The sequence below is a fragment of the Manis pentadactyla genome, chromosome 1, assembly GCF_030020395.1.
Source record: "Manis pentadactyla isolate mManPen7 chromosome 1, mManPen7.hap1, whole genome shotgun sequence".
Taxonomy (NCBI): Eukaryota; Metazoa; Chordata; class Mammalia; order Pholidota; family Manidae; genus Manis; species Manis pentadactyla.
The window spans coordinates 198,255,990-198,279,426 of NC_080019.1; the positions used below are offsets into that span (position 1 = coordinate 198,255,990).

Here is a 23,437-nt window from a genome sequence, read left to right on the forward strand (position 1 = left end):
GAAAGTGACTAGAATTTCTACCTATAAAGTATTTGAAGAGTATATTTAATTCCACCTTGTTTATAATTAGGAGCTAGAATGACAAGAAATATGGGCTTCATTCCTAGCCTTTCATTTCTTGGTCATTTACCCACCTTTTTCTAGAAAGCAGCAAAACTGTCCGGCAACCACCCCAGTGGGTCTCCACACAGGCCCTCCTCAGGGACAAGCTTTAGGAAGCCAGAAACTTCCCGACAGTCTTACTAACAAACCCAGAGAGTGGTAAGGAGTCCAGACCTGGAGGACATAGATGGGCAAATCAACGGCAAACAGAGGCTGGAGGGTGGAAGGCTGCAGGCTGAGCACCATTGGCAAGGTTTCTCCTCCTGCGCGGTTGACCTGGGGAGGCAATGGCAGGTTTTATTCGCTGAGGGCGGCACTATTCCTCACCTCAGAGGCCGGACGACACTGTCCTGCAGCACCAGCAGAACAAATTCCAGGCAAGGCAGACCCGGCTGCCCGAGGCCTAAGGACACAGCCGCAGTGGGTATCAGGGCCTGGGGGCTGCGTGCCCCTCCTCCTGGCCTTCCTTCTCGCACTTTGGTCCCAGGTCCCGGGTGCCAGCTTGAGGCCCAGCAGTCCAAGTGGGCCCAAACCACCTGCCATCTGGCTGCTCCTCCCTCACAGGCCCTTCTGGAACTTTCCAGCACTCTCTCCACTCGAGTGCCTCCCCTTAACACAAGTGCCAGCTTCCCTTCTGTGGCTTATTCCTGAATTCTGCCAGAGGCTCCCGGCACCATCCTCAGGTGCCCTCGATGCTGTCCAGAGGCCTCAAGACGCCTGTGCCCCAGCTCCACCATGGTACAGCTGGATGCGGCCAGAGAGACTGCAGGTCTCCCAGCGACGGGGAGGCTCCCAGGCCTTAAGCATTCAATGAAGACGGGCACACTGGTTTGCCTTCCGTCTGCACATCCAGCCCACAGCCACCCACGGCCACCATCAGCATCTCCAGATGCTTCCACAGCCTCGAGAACCTTCTGGCCAAACACTGAGTAGTACCACTCCCATTTTACAGACAATAAGACTGAGGCCCAGAGAGCCTAAGTACTTGCCCAAGACTGTACTAACTGGTAGGGGAAGGATTAAGAATGAAAACCCAGGTTTCTCTGCCTCAAAGTACATCTGTTGCTGGGTGTATTTTCAAAAAAAGTTGCTACTCTCTTGCCAGCTAGCTCTGTCTGCCAGTGGAACCAGCTTTCCTGCAGTCTCCCAACTGCTGGCCCTGCCGTCCCCACTTCTGACCTAGCAGCCCCACCCTCAAGGGGCTCCCTTGGTAGGGGAAAGCCAGCCCCTTTAACCTGCAAAGCTATAGCCTCTGATGCACAGGATCAGTCCCCAGAGACGGGGGTGACCACGCTGCCTGATGAAGCTGCTTCACCTACCCTGAGAAGGGAAGCAGGGCTTTGGGAGGGGCAGGCAGGGTGGGTGTCAGACGCTCCAAGGCGGCCACGTGGCCGGACACAAGCTCAGGGCCGGAATGCAGTTGGCCCGGCAGCCCCAAAGAGCTGCAGGACAGCTATGGGAGGCCCTAGGCAGAAGCACCAATCCTAAAAAAGGTGAAAGCTGGGAAAAGTGCAGCCACAGGACACCAAGAAGGGAGAAGCTGAGAGATTACTTAGTACGTGAAACAGGACCTGGGATGGTTCGGGAGCAGGGACGGGGGCAGCAGAGAGGAAGTCACACTTGCGGGGTGTGACCCGGCCCTCCAGCCTCCTCCCGGCTCGCTGGCTCTTACGTGCAGCAGCTGAGCCTGGGTACACTGCACCCCAGCTGCCGGAGCTGGTCCTGGCAGAGCCCCGCTGGGCACGAGGAGGCTCCCACACAACCAACCGCTCTGGCCTGCGTGGAAGCAGGGAGGGCTGACTCTGTCATCTTTCATTTTTCTCTGCGTAGACTCTGATGCTCCTAAAATGAAACATAGACCACGTTACATGCACTGTGCTGCTTGGGCCCCCTGTATGTGGAGAGACAGCTGGCCCCCTGTCACACTGCACAGTTCTGGGGAGACAGCCAGCACCCCCATCACTGCACAGCTCTGGGCAGACAGCAGGCCTCACGTCACTGCACAGCTCTAGGGAAACATCCGGCCCCCCCATCTCTGCACAGCTCTGGAGAGACAACCAGCCCCCCATCACTTGCACAGCCCTGCAGACTAAAAAACCACTTGACAGAAAGAGTCACAAGGGAAGAGGCAGAAAGAAGGCAGGATTCTGATGAAAAGTTTAGCAACTTATCATACGCATCTTTGGACAGACAGCAATCACAAGGACCTCAGCACCCATTTCTTGAGGGTAGATTTCCTTAACCTCCCATCCAACAGGTCCAGGCACGTGGGAGATCTGAGCCACTGAGGGCAGGCAACCAGGCCTGGACAAGGATGGAGGGAAGGGAGCAGGCCACAGCATCCCCCTTAGACACCCATGCACATGCCAAATAGCTGCCCAGTCCCTCAGGCTGTTTCAGTCCAGCTTCCTTTGCAAAATGCAGCGTTTCATAAAAATACACTTTAAAAAAAGTTAAATGATGTGCAAAGCAGACAGACATAAATCCTAACACCCAGCAAGGGTTTTTCTGAGACACACATGGTTTGTGAGCAGCAGGTCTCCCGGAGGTGCAGACCAATGGCCCTGATTCAAATCCTGGCTCTGTCCTGACTCTGTGGCCTAACCTTGGACAAGCCACCTGAGCTCTAGCCTCAGAGTTCCCTACCTCTAAGAGGGGAGTAAGAGTCCCACCTCGAAGTTCTGGGAGGACTAAGCAAGTGTGTTTGGTAAGTGTGGAACAGTGCCCAGCTCACGGGAGACACCATGGAGTTCCAGCTGCCAGGGTAAGAGATATTTTCACAATGAATATCATACAAGTTAACCTTAGTAGAAGTGTTCAATTTAATTACATTGAATTTAACAAAATGAAAAGAATTAAGTGAAGGATTTGCTAAACTTCTAGAAAATACTTCATGAACATTTCTAATTGCTCTGAACTTAAAAAAGATGGAAACCACAAGAGGCTGGAGTCTTGGTTTAAGGTTTGTACTCTAAGCTGGCATGTTAGCACAGATCCTCCAGTGCACAGAAGGGCAGTCTTTGGCTCAGCAGACCTTAGGGCTCCGATGCCAACACGAGCCCAGGGCTGTGCTACCCACTATCTGCACACAGCATGCCCACTGCTTATCTTGCTCTTCTCACAGGTGGCTGGACCTTACTCCAAATGCAGGGTCCCCCACAGCCCCGCACGCCTGCAGAGCTTTCATGCCCGAGCATGTCTGTGGCCTCCATCCTCGCCAGACAAGCCGGCAGGTAGCAAACGCCTGGATCACATCCCTTGGCACCAGGCAGCTCTGGGGGGCACCGCAAACGGCCCCGCACCTTCCTGCGCACAGCCTGGTATTTTCCACCTGGGGGCCTGAGTTCTTCGCCTTTGAAATGCCATTACTGACCAGGATGCTGGGGGCCAAGTCTGAGGCGGCACAGGAAGCGCGGCTCCACTGTATCCCAGGTGCTTCCTCTCCTGTCCCACCTGCCTGGTTCTCTGCCTCCGGGAGCCCAGCAGCCCTCATGCTGGATTGGCTCTGGCTCTTCTCCCTGTTCTCCTAATTGCTCTACATGCTTCCAGACACAGAAGAGAGCTGGGACTAGGGTGAGGAGGGAGGTGCTGAGGGTGGAATTTGCGCGCTCTGCTGTGAACAGCTAGAAGCTCACTCCCCTTGAGCGTGTGTGCTATCCCACTTGCCCCTGGAGCTGGACCTGAATGCACTGTTACGCTTTGAAGCCTTTTATCGCTCTTGTATATTTATTCCCCGCAATAGAAATATGTACAGAAACTGAACTGTTACTTAAGAATGTACTTAAACGTACTTTCTAGTAGTTAAAATTCATCTGAAAAACTGAGTTAACGCTGCAATAATTAGCAATGCAAACCCAGTCAAGGTAACAAAACATATTATAAACTTGGATAATTATGAAATATTAAAAGCAAAAGTGTACTGAAAATGTGCATCAGTTCAGAACATCTCAACATTCACCCCCAGGAAAATCGCTGCACAACAAATGGTGAACTGGCAATAGCAGCTGGTGGCAGGGTTGATGCCTGTGTTAATCCACCCAAGATGCTCCCCTGAAACGAGCACTGTGGTGTCCTGGGTGTGGCTCCCTGGAAGATTCTTTTGTTTGCTTTTACACCAACTATGGGATGCTGCCCAGGGGTAAAAGCTTGGTTAGGAACACGACTCACTGTCTGGAAAGCAGAAGGGCAGGTGCGAAAGAAAACCTGTGGGACTCGTGGACTCAGATGCGCCTTCTCAGGTAACTCAGTTTTAGGGAAGACTGTGGATGGAAGATGACCACCAGAAAGCTGCCTCCCCTACAGCTCTCCATGCCTGCCTGCCCCTCGAAGGTCTGCTTCTACACCCAAGGTCCGGAGCCAGGCTGGCACTGCCCACGGGCATCTGTGACAAGGTTGCCAGGGAAGAAAGCAGGCCGGAAGAGGGGAACCTGACCCCTGCATGCTGGGCGTCTGCTGGCCGGGAGGGCAGCCTCCAGTCAAGAGGAAAAACACCTTTACCTGTTAGAGCCTTTGGGGCAGGGTGTTCTGTTAAATGATCCCACATTTGTCACCAACATTTAAGTTGGCCTACAAGTTAATTAGGCCCTTTTTGAGTTAAGTGGGTCTATCTATGGAGCTCGCAGGCCAGCTAAAGCGGTCTCCACATGGAGATGACCCCTCAATGGCCACGCAGCCCTGAGCCCCCACTTGTAGAAGATGCTGTGGCACTAAATGCAGCATGGCCGATGTAATGAATGTGCAAGGTGGTATTCATACTGAAGTGAATTTTGCTTCAACCCCACATTTATCCAAAATGCTGATTTGCGCTAGGTAACTTCAAAGAGTGGGGAAAGAGCATGAAACCAGCCACCCAATAAGTTTCTAGTATGTGTCCCTAAAGAGAGAATTCTACATGTGGGCATTTAATAGCAGGGTGTGCTGTGCAGGCACGGCGTGGCCAAGCCCCCACGGACTCACCTCAGAGCCGCTGGGAATGCAGTGATGACAGCAGCGCCGAGATTGGCTTGCATGAAGTGTCCTCCATACAGTGGCACGACCACTGGGAAGACCCACTGAACATGCTCCTATCGCTGACAGTGACAGAACCGCTCAGGACTGACCAGAGCACCTGCCCCCACACAGGGCGGGTCTGCACTGAAGGTGACTCAAGTGTTCCTCAGCCCTCTGTCCTCTACGCCACCGGCCACGACGTCTCACGCTCCTCCACCAGGTGTGCACGGAACCATGAAAACTTGGGGGGCTCCTCACTGAACCACAGCAACTCTGAGTATTTCCCCAACTCTCCTAAGGCTGGCAGACTCGACTCATTAATCTCAAGGGTAGTGGAGGGCACTGGGCTTAATTCTTACAGTCCTGACATGTTTGGGCTATACAGCCGCTACAAAGGTGTACTGTAACAACTTATTCACGAGGAAAAATATTCAAGTGAATTGCAAAAGCAGAAAAAAATTTTTGCATCACTTCTCCAAAATAAGTAATAGGTGTAGTTTATACATGTAGGAAAATGTTTAGTATCACAACACTGAGAATGGTTTTCTCTGCGTGGTGGGGCTGCAAGGGAAAGTGTGTAAGAAACCCAGCATTATTTTGTCCAACATCTGCCAGAACCATTCACTGAACAATCTCCAGCTCAGTCCCACCTGGGCCTGGGCAGCAGCCGCCCCCAGGGCACTGGCCTCCTTTGTCCCCCAGCTCCTCAGCGTGCTAAGGTCACCGGCACAGTGGCCTCCCACCTGGCTCTCTCGCTCGAAGCCTGCATGGAGACTTTCACTAAGGTATATTCCTCCACGTGAACATAACACTGACAGGTGTTTCTAAGTTCCTTTGGGATTTTAAAGGAACTGAATACAAGATGTAAATTCACAGTTAAGAACAAAGTATTTCCACATACATACATGGTAGGCCTCCAACAGGGCCTAATCCAGGCCCAGCATATTGGTCACTGGGGATCCTGAGATACATTATTACTTCCATTGCATTACGAGGAGAGATCTATTTCATTATTTTCTTCTGATTATTCTAATAGAAAAGCTAGTAACATGATATATGCAAATATTTATTGTACACTTAGCTACCTATTTATCCTCCTTTCTAATTATTTGAGTCTATGCCTTCAGGTTTCCTACACCTGCTAGTGACCGTCGACAGGCAATCACTCCCTCCTACTTGACCACCTCCCCTCCCCATGGACGTGTCCACTATCACTGCATGGCTGGCTTCTCTGCCCTCTCCTGGCTGTAATGGGGACGCATCTTCCCCTTGAAAATGATGCTGTCTGACTTCCTATTATTAGGGAAATGTTTTTCGCTCCTAGTTGATGCAGATGTGTGGTTTTTAAACATCAGGAACGATGAGTTTTATCAAGTGCCTTGTGTGGCCTCAGTGAAGATACCGTGGCTCTCTGGTTGTCTGATGCAGTGGGTCATGCTGACAGTTGCCTGCCCACAGCCCACATGGGCCCCTGGACAAGACCTAACCATCAAGTCCAAGTGTTCGTACTTAATTTGGGAGTTTCCACTTGCTCATGGTGAGACAGTTTTCTTGTGTACAGTGCAGCCAACAGGCTCAGTGAAGGCTCTGGAGCCTTTCGGCCTCAGGCTCAACTCCTGGTCCTGTCACCCACTGGCTGTGGAAGCCTCGTCTAGTTTATCTCTCTGTGCCACAGCCTCGTCTAGAAAACGGGTTCAGCACCTGCACCTTGCAGGACTGCTGTGAGGACCACAAGCAGCAGCAGACGGAAGGATGCTGGGTCCACAGTGAGGTGCAGTCAGCTGCCATGCCTCCGGCAGGTGGAGCACCATGTGTGCTGACTGACAGCTTTGATCTGGAATGTGCCATCAGCAGACAGACGGAATGGCCACGGGGCTGGTGCTGTGCTGGCCATCCTTACCACAGAGATTGTGGTTGCTGTGTTCCTAGCAGGTGTGTGTATGTTTCTCGGGGATGTAAGGGCAAACCCAGAATCGAAATGCAATGCAGGAGTAGAGGGTACCCTAGAAACACCATCAAGGAGGCCGCTGCATGAGGCCCTGAGCAAGGTTTGAGGAAACATAAGAGGCCAATATGCAGTCAGCGCCCTTGAGAAACCGTTCGTGGTTGGGGACTGAGTCAGGATCCCACAGGACTCTGGGAACTCTCTAGGTATTGCACACAGAGCAACTGCATGAATGGGATTCATGAGTGATGGTGCACGATGGGCAAACAGCCTGGCTAGCACAGCAGGAAGATGCCAGCAACCCAGAGCCCAGAAAAGGAACTGATCACCAGAGCCAGAACTACCACCCAGGCTCTTGCCGGGACTACAGGGGAGACACGGCCATCCTTGTGAAACCCCCAGAGCAGAGACAGCAAGGCCCCAGCCCTCCTTCCTCCCTCTGCTCCCACCAGCCTATCCTGGCTGGGAGCCCTGCAGACTGGCAGCTCTGGGAAGGGCAGTCCAACAGCTCCCATACAAAGGCCGCACAGAACCCCCAGAGCGAGAGCAACCAGGGCAGGCTGCAGGACAGAGGATGTCCCGGGCGCACTCAGGACCAGCCAAGCATCTGTCTGGCAAAGGACAGCAGCCCGGGCTCCAGGGGGCAGCGAGGGCAGGCCTCTGGAGGGGGGCCTCCAGTCCCAGGGTGCTGTCCCTACGTTGGACCCCAAGGGCCAGGGGCTTAAACCACATACCGAGCCCTGCCACTGTTTCCCTATTTTGTTCCAACTAAAGGTTAAATGATGTATATAGAAGTAGAGCAAATTTTTTTATTGTTTTGTAATGAGCAAAACATGTTTAATTAAACCCATCTCTGTGTCTTTCAGTCAGTACTGCGCTGTTTTACAAAAATCCCTGCATGTATGCTCACAGCCACCTAGAAAGGCAGGTCCTGTACTGTCTCCCTGTAAACAGCCAGAGGTCAGACCTTGCTCAAGGCCACTGCCACCAGGGCAGCAGGCCCCAGCCCCCATTCCTGACCTCAGAACTGGTGCTCTGAACCCCAGACACCGCCACTGGCGCCATCAGCGCACTGGCTCGCTAGGCCAGCACGGAAGGACAGCCAGTTCTCACGGGAATGGCAGAGCCCATCGCTCTTCGTGGCCAACACAGGCCTCCTCCCGAGGGCCAGGGATGGGCCAGACAGGGCTCTCGGCCATGCCACCAGATCGGCCCTCCACGCTGCCACTCCACAGCAAGGTGGGAGGGCAAGAGTGAACAGGGAACAAGCCGACCTGCAGGGAGAACAGGTGACCACTGAGGGGACAGATGAGGAGCTGGGTGGGCCTGCAGCAGCGAACAGCACAAGCAGCCACAAAAGGGGAAGTTACCAGAAAGAAATCTAGTTAACAGCTGGCAGGAAGCAGGGCACAGGCCTGTGTGACCAGGACTGAGGAATCCCCGTTGCCCGCTCACGGCACAGGTGCAGCCTGTTCACGGATGTGGGGCACACCTGTGACCGCAGCCGCAGGAGCCTGCTGTCACCAAACCCTCGCTCTTTAAATGGCCCCACGGAAAGCCCGAGTGATTCAGACACCTTTTTCCTGACAGCACCGGGGCAGCATCCCTGCAGCTGCAGCTGACCCCCCCATCCAAGCCCACCTGAGGGGTTTCACAGACTCCCTCAGCCCCGACAGCCACGTCAGTGTTACTAGAACTCCATCCTAGAAGGAGCCACGAAGCTCTAACTCCCCGGAGATAAGCCCTCCTCCTGCCCCCGCCCAGCGTGGTGAGCTCATTGCAGCAGCAGCAAGAACAGGAGGAGCCCAGAGGTTTTTATTTTAATATGAAAAATACGTACAGAGATATAATAAAAATTGGATCACTGGTTTGATTTTAGAGCTCAATTCAATCCAGTTATTCATTCAAATACTCTAGCGGCAGGGACTTGCCCCACACTGCCGGGCGTGACCTGTTCCCTCCTGCTCTCTTCTCCCCGTCCTTGGGGGAGGAGAACGGATCTAGATCACACATTCACAGGTGGCACCTGGGGAGCCCAACCAAGTGCCCCAGGTGCAACTCAAAATACCTCCACTTGGATCTACCCCAGGGGGGCACCTGCTCTAGCTCTGTTTAAATGGGGGGATTAACATGCATTTTTCAGTTCTATAATTAATGTATTCCCAAACACAAACTATAAAAATAATGAAAACTTATTTTAAAAATCCATAATCTTAACACTCAGAAAAAAACAATTATTAATGAATTGATGTGTTCTACCATTTTTGTCCCCATGCACATACAGACACAAATATGTCTATCAACACAACCAGCTTTTCTTACAAACATGACTCACCAAAAATATGCACAAAGTATGCAGCTTTATTGGTGCGCATCTGAGTTATAAACATTTAATAATACACTTGGGCACTGAGCGGCAGCTGCACGTGCCTTTACATAGATAGCAACGTTTTCTTGGGATAAATTCCATGAATGTGACAGCAAGACTGAACACGACACATATTTTTTGGCTCTTGGAAACATTACCAAGTGACCCTCGGCCCCCAGTGAGGTGCTCAGCTGCAGAGCGCGAGGCCACGCACCTGTGCCGGCCGACTTCCTCCTCTGAGCACCCAGTGCGCTCTGACGGTGGGGAAGACACCTCCTCTTAGTTGGGGAGCCACCTTCTGCACGGCACTTGCTCAAGCCCCATATCCGTTCTTCTCCAGGGTTATTCAGCTTTCTTACAGTCTCACACTGTTTCTGCTCATTTAGAAACCTTGTAGTGCCCACTGACCTTCAAGGCCGGGTCTGCGCGCCCCTCTGGCGTCTGTGCCAGTGGTGTGCAAGCTGGGGCGGGCGGCCTCGGCAGTGCAGCTGAAGAGGAGGGGCTGGAGCGAGCGTCTATTGTTGGATTACCGCGAGGGTTACATGCGAGCTGACACAGTAAGGCACAGGGAAGAGGACAAAGTGTTGGCTATTATCGTGCTTTCTATGCTTAGAAAAACCCTTACATCTTTCACCTTTTGGAATTTTAATCTTTTTCCCTGAAAGGCCATCACTCATTTGCCAGTAACCTGAAGATACAGCTTTACACACACAGGAGCGTGGCCTCAGCTGTCAGTGTGCCGGCCTGTGAGGCACTGGTACCACCAGATTTAATAGCTGGATATGTGAGATGTCCTGCTGAGCCGTGCAGATCCTTGAGGCTGGTTTTTCCACGCTTCCTTAGGAATCCTCGCCCCTAGGCTCTTACACAAATGCTCTGAAGCCTCCTGGGAGTCTAAATGGGAAGAGCCCACATGCCCGCGATGCCTTCCTCCTTTCGTGGCCCCGCAGCTGTCGGTACATCTCGCTGGCTGTCGCCTAGGTCTAGGCAGGCCCAGAGTTCATCCACCTCTCCCCACCACGCAGGCACCACAGACCGCAGCCACTCGTCTTCCTGCTGGGGGACCAAGAAACCTTGACCTGCTCTCCTTGCCCCTGTGCTTTCTCTTCAGAGAAGCAGCTAGAATGATCCTTTTAAAAGTATCATGTCACTCTCCTGATTATGCCTTTAATTTCCTCCCACCTGAGTGAAAGACGAAGTTCCACCAACGACCTCAAGGCCCTGAACCATCTAGCTTCTCACTGGCTCTGATGCTTCCAGAAAACGCCGGCCTGGGGTGAGTCACTCGGGCAACACAAGCGTCTGCTGAGCGCCTCAGCCCAGGCCCTCACGCCCAGGGGCCCGGGCCTGTCCTCTGCCCTCGGGCCACCTCGTCAAGCACCACCCTGTCTGTGCGGCCACCGCCGGCCTGCCTGCCTGACACGGGAAGCCACCACACTCTTCCCCTGCTCACCTCTCCTATCCGCCCCACCGTTCTCCTTGTTGGTGGGACGCTCTTGCCCCACCTCTACTCGGAACACGAGCAGGGCCCCCAGGGCCCGGCCCTGCACCGTGGGAGGGCGTCACCCCTTCAGGGGCACTCGCTCTTCTCTCCCAGTCGGGTTTTCAGGTCCTGCCCATTTGTGAACGTTCCTCCTGGGTATTTCATAACTTTTGTTGCTATTGTGAATGAGGTATTTTCTCCAGTGTATTTCCTAACCAGCTACTGATGTCACAGAGGACACTCCTGGTGGTCATATATTTAGTTTATAAAAAGGTCATTTAACTACCTCATAAGTCCTAATCACTGTTTAGTTGATTTTTGGGTTTCCCAATAAACAGTCAAGATCATCTGAGCTACTGCTTGTCTCTTCCTACAGGTCCATCTTATCTTTTCTTGGTTTATTTGGTTTATTTCAATGGCAAGAACCTCAGGGCAACATTAAGCATCCATGGCAACAGTGTCAAGAGTAGCCGGTGTGCGTGTACAACCACTATGTATGATGTTGGCTCAGTTTGGGCTACAAAACGTTTATTACATTCCTATTTCCAGCAGTGATAGACATAAACTTTTTAAATTAATACAGAATCCACTGAGAAATATAAAGTCCTTCGTGACCTATTATTGTGGTAAGTGGAGTAACAGACTTCCTAACAGTAAACCATTCTGATTAAAAACTCATTTGGTCAGAATATCAGATTATACACATTGCCAGGCACTAAGTGTGTTTTACTGAGAACACTGCCCATCTGTGTTCAGAAATCATCACTCACAGCCCTCTGTTTGGGGCACCCTAGTCAGCCTCTGGTACCTAGACCACGGGGAGCACCCCATTTTCCAGAGAGCTCTGGAACACCATTTACTGTGCACACTGCATGGAGCACAACCTGTATAAGCGCTGAGCAATCCCTGAAATACTAACTTCATGCAGGGCTGTGGAATTGTTTCTAACCTTATTTTTGAATAATGGTGATTTCTGTTTTCCTGGAAAATTATGCATTTTGTGGCAAGCACTCCCAATTTATTAACATACAATTTACATCAATCTGTGGAATCTGCTTGTGCTTTTCTTTTTTTCTTGGTAAAATTTCTCAGACAGGGGTAGAAACTGGCAGGCTAGGAGCTGTATCCACTAAGGATGTTTTGTTTGGCCCACACACAGTGTATTTTAAAATACTGAACACATTGTCACATTTAAGTATCAAAATCCAGATTTCTGACTCTTCTCAGATCGTTCTTTTTCCATCTTGAAATACCAACTTATTCCATTAGCTTTTCTCTTATTGAATTAGAAGGCATTCACAGCATACACTTGCATCTAGCTTCAGCCACATCCCTTTACACACAATAACTGGCTGACATGGAGTGCTTTTAAGCACTTTAACTGTATTGTATCATTTAATCCCCATGAGAATCCCAAGTAGGTGCTTTATTGCCATCTTACAGGAGAAACTGAAGCAGAGAGCTGCTTGCCTAGGAGTTCAAACTCAGAACCACACAACTATCCATTTTTTTCTACAAGAATTTATAATTTAGCTTTTATTTCTTCTTTCACCCAGGAGTTTGAGTTCTCTTTTGTTTTCCAAGTAATTTTTACCTTCTATTTTACATTGTAGTAAAAAACATGCACTGCCAAGTTGCTTGTTTTTCTTTGCCTGGAGGTTTTGTTATGGTTTTCCTGACAGCCTCATTTCTATAAAAACATTCCACGATCATGCAGGCAAATCTATTAAGTCAACTTTTTATTAATCCCATTGTAAACATCCTTCATATGTTATTTTTTCTGCTTGATCTGCAGTAATGAGTTTATTTAATTACTTCCAATATTGCTACATTTTTATTTATCCAATTCTCCTAGATTTCCATCAGTTTTTACTTTATACATACAGTATAAAGTTGCAAGGTTCCATGTGAACATTCACATACAGGTTAACCCATCTTACACTTCTGCTGAGTACATGTGAAACACAACCAAAAACAGGGGAGGTCTTCTCTGCTCCTACTGTTTTCTCTAGATCCTGCACTTCTGAATCAGTATTCACCTTGAGTAGGATTTTTGTTTGCTTCTTGTTTTATCTTAATTTTAAGCTTCTTAAGTATTTCCATCTAGGATGTGCCTCTTCTAGACATGGTAGCTGGGGTTCTGCTTTCTGACTCAGGGAAGTCGGGGGAGTCACGCTCACTTCCACTTTTACTGTCACACAGATCCATGTTTTGCTGCCGACTATCTCTTCCAGTAAGCATTCTACTTTCTTTCCTTCCCCTGCCCCTTGCAGAAAAGTACACACTCATTTTTAATTCTTAAGTTTGTTATATTTTTTTAAAAAGCTTATTTTGCTAACTCTCAACTTGAAAAATAGAAGTTTCTCTTCACTTTTTATATTCATAAAAGTATTCTTGTTTTTTTTGAGGGGAGAACCTTGATACCAAAGATAAAGAAACTGGCACATTATTTTTTCTACACTCAATAGTGACCCAATGGAAAACGTCATGGATTTTAGACCATATCTTCTATTTCCAATCACTCAGATTGCAAATTTTCTAAGAATCAACATGTACACTTTGCACTTAACTACACACACAATAAAGTCCCGAATGTTTAAATGACTTAATTCCACTAATAGGCCCATAACCCTTCTATTCTTGGACTTGTTAAATCACAATCCCTTAATCACAATCTCAAAACCCAGAGTTCCAAAACTCACATTTTTCCCAGTTGGAACCAAAATAATTTAGCAGCAACACCTGACCCAAGCTCCTGTGAAGCTGTTTACAGTCTTGTCTGATCCCAGTTAAGTGAATACATCCCACTGACACAGTACTGACATAGTAACTGGACATGTTAAGACAGAACATACATACCACATAACCATGCTAAAATGTGAAATACTGTGATTCAAAACACAGCAAGCACGGCTAATACACAGGCACACTTTGCTTGTGCTTCATTTTCTCTGCAGGTACCACTTGTTTACAGACTGAAGGTCTGTGGCAACCCTCCATCAGGCAAGTCTACCCGTGCCACTTTTCTAACAGCATTTGCTCATTTCATGTCTCTGTGTCACATTTTGTTAATTCTCACAGTATTTCAAACTGCCTCACCTTGTTTGTTATGGTGACCCATGATCAGTGATGACTCCCTGAATGCTCAGGTGATGGTCAGCATTCTTGGCAATAATGCGTTTTTCATTGAGGTGTGCACATTGTCTTCTGGACATAATGCTATTGCACACATGACAGACTACAGTACAGCACGTACCGAACCTTCCCACGTGCTCAGGAGCCAAAACGCTCACTTAACTCGCTTTACAGTGATACTCACTTTATGCAGCGGTGTGGAGACAAACCAGCAAACTCTCCAAAGGGTGCCTTATGGAACTGTACTTCCTAGCGCTGCCCACCGACAGCGCCTAGACGGCATGATGCCCCGGGAGCAATGGGCAGCAAGTGCACCCCAGCGCCCAGACCTCAGTTCCTAACACCACCCTTCAATAGGAGGAGCAGGGCTGCAGCAGGGGTGACGCAAGATGAGCCTGGCAGTACAAGGAAGGAAATGCCCCCCACAAAGGAAAACACGGGGTCCCATCAAAAGGACACAAGAATCCAAGCAAAAGAGCTGCCAGGGCCCAAAGCTGGAACAACGTAAGCAGCAAAATAAGTACTGATGATATTGATTATGATCCAGTATTCATTATAATAACCTAAAGGATGAAACAAATATTTTTGAGTTTGTATTGTTGTAACTGAATAGAGGGCAGCTCTTCCTTACAGAAGAATTCTAATTAATAAATGTACAAGAATGAGGAAAAATGAAATTGCCATTAAACAGCACAGTAACACTGCCACAGGCTAACCCACCCCTCAGTGATAACTTCGTGGGAGGTTTAAGGGTGTCCACAGGGTACATGGAATAACCCTGCCAAGGATGGCCTGGCCTGGCCTGGCCTTTGCCCCCCACCCCCTGCTCCCAAGGTCCTTGGAACAGCCTGCCTGGCAGCTGTATCTCTGTTTACCCGCAGGCCTAGGGCCATCCCAGGGAGTCTGATAATGCGACTTACAGCGGGGGCGTTGGGTCATGGCGGCAGGACCTCTGAGCACTGGACACTAAATCAGCCACATGGTCAGGCAGCCACCTCTATGCAATCCTGCCCTGATACACGTCGGCACAGGAAGGCCTGGGGGAGCGCCCTGAGTGGCAGTACTGCGTGATGTCACACACTGGGAGAAGTTAACACGGTCCACAGCTCCAGGGAAACCCCAGCCAGGAACTTAGAGCTCAGGACTCTCCTGAAGCCTGTCCCATGCCCCCTTTACTTGGCTGGCTTTACGCAGTACCCTTCACTGCAACAATCCCTAACGGGGACTTCTGAGCCCTTCTAGAGAGTTAGTGAACCCAAGAGTGGTCCTGGAGACCCTCTAACTTGCAGTTGGTATCAGAAGTGAGGATGGTCTTGCAGACCCGAGATGTGCACACCATCTCAAACTATCTACCTCAAAATAAGTATTTCTTAATTATGGCTGGAAAAACAAACTTACAATGGAGAAACCTGGCAGACAGCACCTTAAGCCATCAAGGTTAGCATCACCTGTCATGTTTATTGCATGCACCCCTATAAGATGCCATGGAAGGGCACCTTACTTCTGGCTCCAAAAATTCCTTCCCACAGCCTACTCAAGAGAAAGCATCAGACAGGTGCAGGCGGAGGGACATCCCAGCACCTTGGGGTGATGGACTCACAAAAGCACTGAAGAGGCAAGGAAGGGCGGATCAACACCACAGACCGCAGGAGATGAAGGAACTCTGACAACGAAATGCAACCTGGGGTCCCGGACGGGATCCCAGAACAGGAAATGGACACTAGCAGGACACTGATCAGATGCAGAAGAAGCCTGCGGACCACTTAACCAGATGGCAGCAGGGCTCCCCCTCAGCTCGGGTGAATGCGCTCTGAGGGCGGGAGAGGCTGGCAGGAGGGAGAGCTGGGCAAAGGGCCTCAACTAGGGGACACAGAGGGGTGCCAATACCCACAGAACACTGCCAGTGAGGGAAACACTTTTTCTTCAAGCCTAAAATTCTAATGAAATGTCAGGGGGAAAAGCACAGGTGGCCCCAAGGGTTCTGGAAAAGGGACAGTGGGCCTACATGTACACTTCTCTATCTCTTGGCCTGTTACAGGACTTCAGAGGGCTTTTCCAGGAAGATGTGGGGGCAGGACATTAGCCTCTGCACCTACACGGAAATTCTTCTACAGCCTTCACATAGGAAGGCTACTTGGCAGGCTCCAGATTTCTATTTCCATTAAAAGTCTCTCAAATGTTTAAATCAATGAGTGTATAAAAAATACTTTGATATCACCTCACACCAGTAAGGATCGCCACCATCCAAAGGACAGACAAAAACAAATGTTGGCGAGGATGTGGAGAAAGGGGAACCCTTCTATACTGCTGGTGGGAATGTAAATTAGTTCAACAATTATGGAGGTTCCTCAAAAAGCTCAAAATAGACATACCATTTGACCCAGGAATTCCACTTCTAGGAATTTACCCTAAGAATGCAGCAGCCCAGTTTGAAAAAGACAGATGCACCTCTATGTTTATCACAGCACTATTTACAATACCCAAGAAATGGAAGCAACCTAAGTGTCCATCAGTAGGTGAATGGATAAAGAAGATGTGGTACATATACACAAGGGAATATTACTCAGCCATAAGAAGAAAACAAATCCTACCATTTGCAACAACATGGATGGAGCTAGAGGGTATTATGCTCAGTGAAATAAGCCAGGTAGAGAAAGACAAATACCAAATGATTTCACTCATATGTGGAGTATAAGAACAAAGAAAAACTGAAGGAACCAAAACAGCAGCAGAATCACAGAACCCAAGAATGGACTAACGGTTACCAAAGGGAAGGGGACTGGGGAGGATGGGAGAGAAGTGAGGGATAAGGGCGGCGAAAAAGAAAGGGGGTATTACGATTAGCATGTATAATGTGGGGGGGGGCACGGGGAGGGCTGTGCAACACAGAGAAGACAAGTAGTGATTCTACAACATCTTACTACGCTGATGGACAGTGACTATAATGGGGTTTGTGGGGGGACTAGGTGAAGGGGGGACCTAGTAAACAATGTTCTTCATGTAATTGTAGATTAATAATAACAAAATAAAAAATATATATATTTTGACTGTCATTGCAGGCTGCTAAGAAACTGGCTCCTCATTTTGCAAACTGATAAAGAAAAGGACTCAGACATTTATCCTGACTTTCCTGTAAGAACTATGTTGCAGTGTAGAGAATGGAGAAGTTGCTCTTTACAGAAATCTTCTAGCTAGTGATGAGAAAGGAATGACAGAACATCATCCTTCTGCAACCCCGAAGGAATTATAGATCAAGTCACTGGTCATCAACGGCTCCTAACAACACAGGACAGACAGACTGACCACGAGACATCAGGACCTTCTGAAAGAGCCCCCACCACCTGCAAATGACTTTTGCTAACCTCCCACACACATCCACACAGAATCAAATTTCAGTCAGATCAAGTCTCTAGATGTTATTACTAATTTACAGGAAACATGGAAGACAGAGGAACTTGTTCAACGACACCAGTGATGCACCCAGCAAAGTCCAGACAGGCCAACGTGACAAACCACCCAGACTCCCCAACAAATCACAGGACAGCAATGCAGAAACCGGTATATGTGAAACAGACTTAACAAACATATCCACCAATAGTAATATATGAGCCTTATTTGGATACTGACTCAAACAGTTACAAAAGAACATTTATAGCATTTGAGATAAGTGAATATTTAAACGCTTGCTAGATTTTAAGGAAAACCATTAATTTTTAAAGAGTTGACAAGTTACCTGGTTATGTTTTTTAAGTGTCCTTATTCTTTCTAAAGATAATGCTGAAATGTTCAGAAAAGCAATAGTAAAAATATAAAACCACCTCTACAGATGCTACCCCAAAGCAAGCAATCAGTATCACATGGTACACCTGAAAGTCTGCAGTATTCCCTCTCCTCAAGTGGAAATGACCTATTGGGTTAAATGAAAACATTTGGTTCCCTCCGCCCTGCAGACTGCTGCCACCACCACATGCTCTATGTCTCTTTAGAGTCCACATGGCCACATCACACATGGGGGTGTGACCCTCCCTCAGTCACCATAAGCACTGACATGGACACATTCATTACAGGGCAGCAGTTGCTTTAAGAAACCTGATTCACAGACAATAGGGAATTATTATTTTAAATGAGAAGCCACAATATTAAGAACAGAAAGACATAAAAAGATACTGCTAATCCTACACATACCCCTTGATACATTCAAAATAAATTTTAGATAAATATAAGAAAAATGAGACATAAATTAAAAAGAAGTCACTGTTACCTTTACAAAAGGATTTGCTGCTGTTTCCCGTAAGTGCCGTGTCCCACTATCCCATTTTCAGGAAGGACAGATACGCTAGGCCACAAACCAGCAGGTCTTGTTCAGTCCACTTAAACGTTTGGTAAAAAATCAAAGGAGTTGCTGATATTTTAAAATTAGGAGATTTCAATGTAACTTTGAACTAGGTATCTAAACTGCCACACACCACCCAGGGGCTAGCTCTGCGGCAGCCCCCTCCTCACGGTCTTTCCAAAGCCAAGGTCGGGTGCCAGCAGCCAGGAAGCACCGGGCCCCCTCTCCCCCTCTCTGATGCCTGTCTTTGCTCTTTACCTGAGCAGCCCACCAGGTAACAGACACTGGAGTCTGTAACAGCTAACCTACATGCAGCATTTTTAGGTCAGTCTGTCACGTCCACATGGATGCTGGGAATTTGGCAATTTTTTTCCCTTAAGTTCACGTAAGGCTAAGGAGTTGACAGAAAGGGCACTCAGACCATAAATAACAGCCATGCTGCGTGCCTCCTGCCTCAGGGCGGCCCCAGTGGCTTCGCCCGCACTGCCCGCGCTGCGGCACACACAGCCTCACCTGCGTCGCTCCCAGCTCCTCTCTGCTTTTTTTCCTTGGCTAGTTGAATGGCTCGGGAATCAGTTCTTGCTGAGCCCCCACTTTCCTGAGACCAAAGAAAAGTGTGTCAGTCACTTGATCCAGATGGCACAGTAAGGATAGCAAGGGAACTACTGAGAGGTATTAAGTCTGCTTCCTCAACAGGCAGCTGAGGGTCTCCAGCAAAGGCTCAGAGATCAAATGCTACATCCAGTTATAGTGACAGCAGAACAGAATCCAAGTTGGAACAATGCACATAATTTTATTATCCAGACAGGCAAAGTTTATTCCTCCAAAGTCTAAGATGTATTAAAATATTTTACACAGCAAATTATAAAATGAGTTAAAAACTTCTCTGCTGTCCAAAACAAATGACCAGCCTTCCCTTGGCGATTCAGGCTTAATTAGCTGCAGCGCTTGCCGACATTTCTAGAACATGCCACGGTACTGTACGGCCGGGCTGGGAGGGCCGAGTTCACGTGCCCATGGCAGAGACCGCTCTGGCGGCAAACGCCGACTCAGGTCTTACACACCAAAATCATAATTAGGTGACTGAACTCAGGAAGTTTACTGAGGGAGCCAGACAGTACTCAAGTAGGACTCCCATGACTGTCAACTGGAGAATGTTTTGTAAGAAAACAGTTCAATAATTATCATACAGAAAAAAAAAGCACGACCCTCAACAGCTCGTGGCATACCTGTAACCCATCCGCCACACACCATCTGTGCTCAGAGAACTGAGGCAGCCCAGCACCACACAGCTGGTGAGAAAACGGACAAGGGGTCAAGGTCACAGTGCTCCTCCTGCCTCCACCCCACTGCTGCTCTGGAGATGTGCGGGTGCCGGGGGAGGCCTGCTCCCCAGCCCCCACGCCCCTGCCCACCACCCGCCCACTCAGCGACCACGTGGGCCGCCTGGGCACTGCCACTGCGCCGCCAGCAGGTGGGGGGTGCGCCCGAGACTGAGCTCCCTCAGGCTCAGAGAGGTGATGGCTGGCTCCATGGCAGATTGGTTATCGTGTCGTTCATGACCGAGCCTGAATTCAAAAGATTTAAGTTTTTTAAAAAACCAAAGTAAAGTTAAGATTTAATGGTGTGAACAAGATGAACTTCACCACCAAACTTAACCTGGGCCACAAAGAAGAAACCTATTTGATTCCCATCTGACACTGAGGAAAAAGTCAGACTCTCCCTCAAGAATCTTTAAATTATTTTAAGTTATATTAAATGTATAAACTGACATAAATATAATTAAAGTATATTAACTGTTGAGCCTCAAAATTGAGAAATACCCTTATAATTCCCCCAGAAACAAAGGCTCACAAGCTACTACTCCCTTTCTTCTTGTTAATTCTAATTAAAAAAAATTTTTTTGAATGGTTTTAAAGTTTCCATTAAACCTTTACAGACAGCTGAAGCTGCGAATCCGCTTCCTCCAGCCACCAGTAAGCCTAAGGACTTACTACGTGAAAAGCACAAAAGCAGAACATTCCAACATTAGGAAACACCCCCACTTTTTTCAAGAGAAGAAGCACATTACCACAGAATTCAAAAGTCCCTTAGAAATCATCTAGCCCAACCCCCTCATTTTAGACGTAGGTGAGAATTTAAGGCTCAGGCAGGTTAAGTGATTTGTTCAAGGTCAGTTCCAAACTCAAGATCGGAATTCAGATTTCTAGACTTGTAAGTCCAGCGCTCCATCCCTTCACAAGCCAGTGGGAAACGTCTGTACAGAAGTGATTGGTCCAGAACACCCTCAGAAGTGCGTGTAAAAGTGAGCTGTGTGTTGACTGAACAGAGCACCTCATACCAAATAGAAGCTGCCGGTCCCGGCACCGAGCCCGGTGTCCTCCTGGGGACTGTACTTCTCGAGGCTGGAGAGCACAGATGGGGGCACCCCTCTGCTTTGCTCTTGCTGCCTGACAGTCTTGGGGCTGGGGGGTGAGTCCGGTTCCACTTTGATTGAAGTCAGCAGTTCTGGAGCACTAGTGCTGCCCGGGGGGCTGCTTGAAGGGGTCAGTATGGTGGGGTTTGCAGCTAAATTACTGCTGGAGGCCAGAGTCTGCAGACCCTGACTCAAGCTCTTCACAGGCAGGGCCACCAGACAGCCCAATGCTCCTGCGCTTACGGTCTGCACATCATCCATGCCGAAGCTGCTCTGCTGAAGAACTGTGGCTGCTGTCCCAAAAACAAGAGGGCTGTCTAGGCTTGGAGGCATGTCACCCTGGGTCACCAAGACCAGCGGGTCCGCAGACCCTAGGGAGCCATTATTAGCAGGGAGGTTCCCTGCCAGGGAGCTCACAGAAGTAACGTCAATAGTCAGGACCCCGGAGTCCAGCACCTCCTCCGAGGCCCCCACCACACCCCCACTGTCACCAGGTGCACCAGAGAAGAGGGCAGCCAGGTCTATGTTGTTAAGCTCACTTTGGCCTGGGCTGCTGAGTCCACTGCTGGGCGTGAGGGCACTCGGACCTCCGAGCTGAGGGTAGAGATCTGAAAAGGGAATACACTCCAGTTACTTCACACCCTTGGCAGACCAGAAGTTTTGTTCATGCTCAAGGTGTTAGCAAGTGACCCATGGAGGACATGCTGTCCTTCGCTGTCCCCACGGCCTGGCACATCAAAGGTGGCCACGTGCTGCTGGGAGGAACTGCCTGATGACAGGTCAGGCATCCTCCGTACAGTCTCCAACCCTTGAGCTGACAAGAGCCCTCCAGACACAGGAAATGACTTGAGAGTCTAAATATCATTTCCTAAGGTCACATTAACTACCTTCTCACTATACCACAGCTGCTACCCGAGAAGATTGTAAAACTTCCCATGGAACTCAAATCTTCAGAAGTCAGACACAAGCTGAACTCTGGCTCTATGGATATTTTTGGAATCAGTTTGTGTCAGCTCATGTCTCACTAAACTCTACACCCCACTCCACAACTAGCTACTACTCCAAAATGGATTTGAGTCATTTGGGGGTGATCAGTGGGTACACAGATCGGCCTGGCTGGTCTGGCTCTGGGCTAGGATGAAGGGCCTTGTCCAGGAAGCTGCAGAGAATGCAGACACCAGGCAGGTGAGCTGTTTCCCCGAGGGGCTCCCGTTTCCCACCGCTGTCCTATTTCTAACCTCTAATACTCCTCCCACCCCACAGGCTATGGTCAGCTTGACAGTGGAGTCTGTCTGACCCACCCTTGTCCTTTCAGCACCAGGCACAGAGCATGGCCCTTAAGCAGCACTTAATGATTAGAGTAGAAATAATTCACGTAGATCCCTCTTCATTCAGTCTTATATTTAATTATAGGTCGAACAGTCTTCAAAAATTTGATTGTGATGCAATTATGTAAATTAAGTAATCAGAACACCCTTGGGAGAAAAAAGTACATTGACATACTTTTTTAAAGTTTCTATGAGTATCTAATTGGGGGTTTATACACAGGTACACCAGCCAGCCCAAATCCTAGGACTCTTCGACCACTAGGCAAATGGAACAAGCAGCACAGGGAGCCCGCACAGGAGCCAGACAAGGCCTGACGTCATGCCCCCCAGGAGTTTCCACCTGCGGCTTTCAGAGTGTGCCGGTGCCTGGCCAAGGGCTCTAGTCTGGCTCTAGTCCTCCCACACCAACTGCTGGCTGATCCCAACTCATACTTTCCACTGTGAACAGCAGGCCAGAGTGCCTATTATATTTCTAATGTAAACCAAGAGAGAAATCTACTCCCCAGATAAATAACCAAATTCAGAATCTATCTTCTCTGAGAAGTATCTCCTACTTTCAATGAAACATTCTGAAAGAAAATGGCTGTGATTCTTTAAAGAAATTAAAAACTGGAAAAACTTTTCAAAACTTCCCCAAAATTCCCAATTATCTTGAGGATTCAGCGCCATGTGAAAATATGAGGAATAACAAGCTCAGTGCAAATAGATGCCAACTTGTTCATAAATTTCCTAATTAGCATTTTGTTAATTCCACATTTATTGGACAGCTGCCCTGTGCCAGGGCCAGATTCAAAAATCACTCAATAAATGTTAATTAGGAGACCACCTAGCATAAGGTTACAACTGTGCCCCTGCTCCGGCACCCCCTGCCTGTGTGACCCCAGGCAAGTCCAGCTCTGTCCACCCTGGCTTGTCAGCGACACAGAGTAAGGACCCCTACACAGGACCACGGCGAGGGGCTCAAACAGCCAACCCAGGGCCTGCCAGTGCCCCTGGCACAGCTGGTCCACGACAGAGACGCTCCCAGCACCGCCATCTCCTGAGTGAGCACAGACGCCATCTGGTCATCTGCCCTGACATGAGGCAGGGTAAATGACACAAGTAAGTCGATGTCACCACACCAGCAGAGTGGAGCCTGGGAAACAGCCCCCCTGGCCTCAGAGGCTGAGGAAAGCTGGAAGGAGCGTTGCTGACTCTCAGTGAGCCAGGACAGGCCAGGGAAAAGAGCAGGAGCGAGGTGAGGCCCAGGCACAGTGGCACAGGGCACCAGCTCAGAGCGGGGACAGGAGAGTGTGAGCAGAGACAGAGGCAGGAGGCCCACTGCTCAGGGCCTCTCAG

The 23,437-nt window shown here is 49.1% G+C and overlaps 1 protein-coding gene across 5 annotated transcripts in view; it reads right to left on the reverse strand.

Moving 5' to 3' along the window:
- Positions 1–23,437, reverse strand: part of ZXDC (ZXD family zinc finger C) — a 36,576-nt gene that overhangs the window by 2,345 nt on the left and 10,794 nt on the right. Inside the window, exons 6-10 of one of the 5 annotated variants that reach the window (XM_036911606.2) lie at positions 20,697–21,379; positions 19,585–19,647; positions 18,869–18,953; positions 1,775–1,944; positions 277–378 (exon numbers count right to left, since the gene is read on the reverse strand). In XM_036911606.2, coding sequence (XP_036767501.2) covers positions 277–378; positions 1,775–1,944; positions 18,869–18,953; positions 19,585–19,647; positions 20,697–21,379 — 1,103 coding nt within the window. Of the gene's footprint in view, positions 1–276; positions 379–1,774; positions 1,945–9,379; positions 18,954–19,122; positions 21,380–23,437 lie in introns of those variants that run through there. The other 4 variants (XM_057505738.1, XM_036911607.2, XR_008998857.1 and 1 more) reach the window with 4 other exon arrangements.